The 4,318-nt window shown below is 43.2% G+C and overlaps 1 protein-coding gene across 1 annotated transcript; it reads right to left on the reverse strand.

The window, feature by feature from the left end:
- Positions 1–1,818: 1,818 nt before the first annotated feature.
- On the reverse strand, positions 1,819–2,817 carry LOC123320635. Its single transcript, XM_044908005.1, has one exon. The coding sequence runs from the start codon at positions 2,815–2,817 to the stop codon at positions 1,819–1,821; it is 999 nt and encodes a 332-aa protein (XP_044763940.1).
- Between the last annotated feature and the right edge of the window lie 1,501 nt (positions 2,818–4,318).

Genomic DNA, 4,318 nt, shown 5'->3' on the forward strand with positions numbered 1-4,318 from the left:
TGATAAAATGGAGACCAAATAGGCGTAGCATACTCCAAATGACTTCTCACAAGAGAGAAGTAAAGAAACCTGAGAGTTGCCGCATTTGTGAAATCCTTGGTGACACGGAATACAAAATCAAACATTCTGAAAGGCCTAGAAACAGCACTATCTATATGCGAATCGAAGGAAAATCTGGAATCGAGGACTATTCCAAGATCCGTTACCTGGTCCACTCTGTTCAAAACCTTCCATCAACACACAGAGGAAATCTGATAACGTCAATCTTCCTCGTGAATGTTATATGACAGCACTTATCTATATTCAAATCGAAATATCTCTCCGCGCAGAACACGACCAATCGATCAATATCCTCTTGAAAGAGTACGAGATCCTGGTAGGACAGAATACTTCTGTAAAATTTCAAATCGTCTGCAAACAGCTCAAAAAGCGTATATAGGAAACAGGCAGCAATGCCATCAATATACACTGCAAACAAGGGAGGGCCAAGGTGAGAACCCTGTGGTACGCCGGATGTTACATGCATAACCACAGACGATATGCCGTTCACAACATCTAACTGCTGTCTATCCGAAAGATAGGATTCAATCCAATTCAACAATGTTGTGCCAATATAAGAATCATATCCAAAAAAACTGAATAAACTTTTATACTCGTCAATATAATCATTCGTAGACAGCAGGTCAATATTCATATCACCTACAACCACGTGATAATCACATATTTTTGTTTCTTCTAAATACTTAAACAAACCCTTGTTGAATTCTTCTGGACATGTCTGAGGTTAGCGGTAAATTTCGGTTATTTTAACTGTTCTTCCCTTTAATTTCAATTCCACTATAAATGCTTTGTTTTCTCCAATAGTTAGTATTTCGTGATTGTATTGTAAGTCCTTCCTAACATAAATAACAACCCCATCATTTCTGTTATATAATCCATTGTTGTAGACGCATGTGTAACCTTTTATACTGAAAAGATTGAGATCCAAAATCTGAAAAGTTTCCGTAAGTACAATTATATGGAAATTCTCCGGATATGTTTTCAATGATATTCTGAATTCATCTAGGTTTTTTGCCAGACTCCTAATGTTGTAATGTAGTAACTTAAATTTAGTTCCAACGTCACGATCTTTCAAATCTTCGAACTGATCTATATATTCAGCTCTATATATTCCCACATCAAAATCCCTAACAAATTGATCCATCTAGAAAACGAAAATGCAAACACTCAAAAATGAAGTGAAGACAACTCAAGGAACATAAAAAAATGGAAGGTTATTGAGATGGACTTGAGAAGTTTCAATCCTGGTGCTACATACCCATCTATATAAATTATAAAATATAATAAAATATATATTTCTGAGAAGGCAATTGTTCGATTTGTCTTGAGTGGACATTTCAGTTGAGCGGTGCTAGCAAGGATTATGAAGCTATTTCAAGATTCTGAAATATCTTGCACTTGGAGTCATTTCATCAGAATGAAGTTATCATGAAAATGGTGAAATAAATAATTTTGAGTAGTCTGAGTGTACTTTACCTTATGAGAAGAACAATTTAGCACCAGGATTGTGCGAGAAGACATGAAAAATGAGATTAACTAAAAGAGGTGAACTTAAACGAGGTGATACAAATCAAAAATTGTAACAGCGAGAAGTTAATTCTACGGTGCTATCAAAAAGAAGAATTAAAAATGGCTTCAGCGGAAACTCGACCATCTGACATCTTGTAGAGGGGGCTGGAACTTCCTTGAGAGCTACCAGTGGCGTCGTTGAGAAGGGGCTAAATTTCATTCATTTACTAATAATTATAACTAACAGCGTTAGTTATCGAGAAGACTTGAGGGGTTGAAATTCTTTCTTGCTTCGTCTGGAGTGGACACTGGCAGAATTGCCAACTTCGAGAACGGTCTGGTTAGAGTGGACGTGGAGGTCTTGAGAGTGACGACTCGGACAAGGCCGTCTGTCCCTGGGTGCACTGCCATTACTCGCCCTAGTGGCCACTTACAAGGAGGTAGTCGCTCGTCGGTGGGGAGTACTAGTGACCCAACCCTTATGTCATGGGTTGGATGGTGCCACTTTGATATTGAGAGGTGACGCTGTAGGAATTGAGTTGACCATTTGGACCAGAATTGTTGGGTTCGTTGTTGGATGAACTGCCATCTTGACAGTCGAGTCGAGAGGTTTTCGAGAGATGGCTCAGGTACGGTGTTCAGTGCCGTACCTATTAAGAAGTGACCTGGTGTAAGAGCGGAGCAGTCTTCAGGATCATCGCTGAGCGGTACGAGAGGTCTTGAGTTGAGGATGGCTTCGATTTGGGTGAGGAGTGTCATCAGCTCTTCCATTGTAAATGGCTGATCTTTGGTAGCCCAGGCGAGGTGGTACTTGAAGGACTTCACTGCTGCTTCCCATTTTCCTCCCATGTGAGGAACTGCTGGAGGATTGAAGCACCAGTTGGTACCTTCTTTCATGAGGAGATCGGCGATGACCTGGTGTTGTGAGGAGGCTTTCGTGAACATGGTCTTGAAAGTGGCATCTGCTCCAAGGAAGTTGGTTCCGCAGTCTGAATATAATGTCTCACAGATGCCTCGTCGAGCGGTAAATCTACGGAACGCAGAAATAAATGATTCACTGGTATAATCACTTACGGCCTCGAGGTGTACTGCTGAGGTGGCGAAGCAGACAAACACACAAACCCAACCTTTGTGTGTCTTTGCTCCTCTTCCTTTCCAGGTTTTGATAGTGAGTGGATCTGCGTAGTCTACACCAGTGTGGAGAAAGGGACGAGATGGTTTAACGCGTGGTTCTGGTAGCTGGCCCATGAGTTGTTGAGCTCTTATACCTCGTTGCCGTGCATATGTAACACACTTCAGGATGTGGGATTTCACTGGGGCTCTTCCTTCAATGATCCAATATTGTTGTCATATGGTGGACAGTGTGAGTTGTGTACCTCCATGGAATGCGTTGAGATCCTCATCGCAGAGAGGCATCACCATGAACAGGTAATCCATTCATCGTGCAATTTTCACAGCCACGGCTGTTTCTCACGTAAGGTTACGTTGGTAATTGTCCATTACTCAAGGTTGAATGCTTGTTAATTCAGGTTCGTTGATCTATTACACGCAGTATTATATTGCAGTCAGTCATACAATATAATTTGTTATTTGTAGTGTTCTTATTTCAATCAAGGAGATCGGGAACATGACTGTATATGGACCTACACTCAGGATTATTAGTAGTAAATAATAGGTTATGTCGCTATAATACATTTCTGTGGTTGAAATTACAGAAATTATTGCAATTCTTGTGTGGCGACAAATCAAGTTGCGCTCTAATTTTGGAGACGAGGATTATAGACTTAACTGTGTTTCTGAGGATAGCGGAAATTCTTGAATGGACTATATAAAAAATAGTTTGTTTAGAATAAAAAATTTACTTCATTTGGTTCCTCAGCTCTGTTCACAATGCTGCAACTTCCATTTGGCTTGCGTACTTGCTAATTTCCGACGATTTCATTAGAGTGAGCAAACGCCTCCGTACCCCGAACGGTTTCCGTCCTCTCAATTCGAACACCTCCTCCACAGCCGTGCGCCAGAAGCTTCTGTTGGTTACGCTACCTACGTTGGCGACCGCATGCTGGACGGTGGCGCAATCCTGGGAGGAGGAATACTGCCATCTCTTCGGCTCCCGCAATTGTTCGGCGAGAGTCCGAGGGGTATGCGAAAGGGCAGGGGATGGTGGGCCCATGCACGAAGGTCTGGTAATGACCAACCTTGGCAGGGGGGTCTACGCCGCCGTCCCGTCGATGTACTCGGCTTCGCTAAGTCCGTCGGCGTCGGTGCGGTGTCTTGTCCTCTTTGTCGGTTGTCGCTGTCACCTTCATCGCCCACGTCTTCGTCATGGTCGTCATCCTGCTCGTCGTCGTCGTCCTCGTCGTCGGTCGTTGAGCAGTATTCGTCCGTTAACTTAACCCGGTACCACTCGTACATACCCCTTAGGGATTTACTGACGGGTTACGCGGGAAAGTAATTTACGTTTTCGTATATGTATCGTACCAGTTGGTCCCGTTTGTAGTGTTTGTTGGCAGTAGCTGAAGCCATCAAGAGGACAATCCCGTTATGGGTTGGTGTCTCTATGGCTGCAACTACTTATATGGGGTCTAGCGTCCCGATGATTCGCCATCGGCGTCCGTATTCCCGTCTGCGTCATCCGTAAAGGTGTCGTACGTGCGTCGATCCAAAGTCTTTGGTGTGCAGTCGCGTCCATGAAGTCAGGTTTGGTCCGTATTTTCTGAAGGACAAGTGGGCTATTGCCTTCATCAGC

Source organism: Coccinella septempunctata, chromosome 9 (assembly GCF_907165205.1).
Source record: "Coccinella septempunctata chromosome 9, icCocSept1.1, whole genome shotgun sequence".
Lineage (NCBI taxonomy): Eukaryota > Metazoa > Arthropoda > Insecta > Coleoptera > Coccinellidae > Coccinella > Coccinella septempunctata.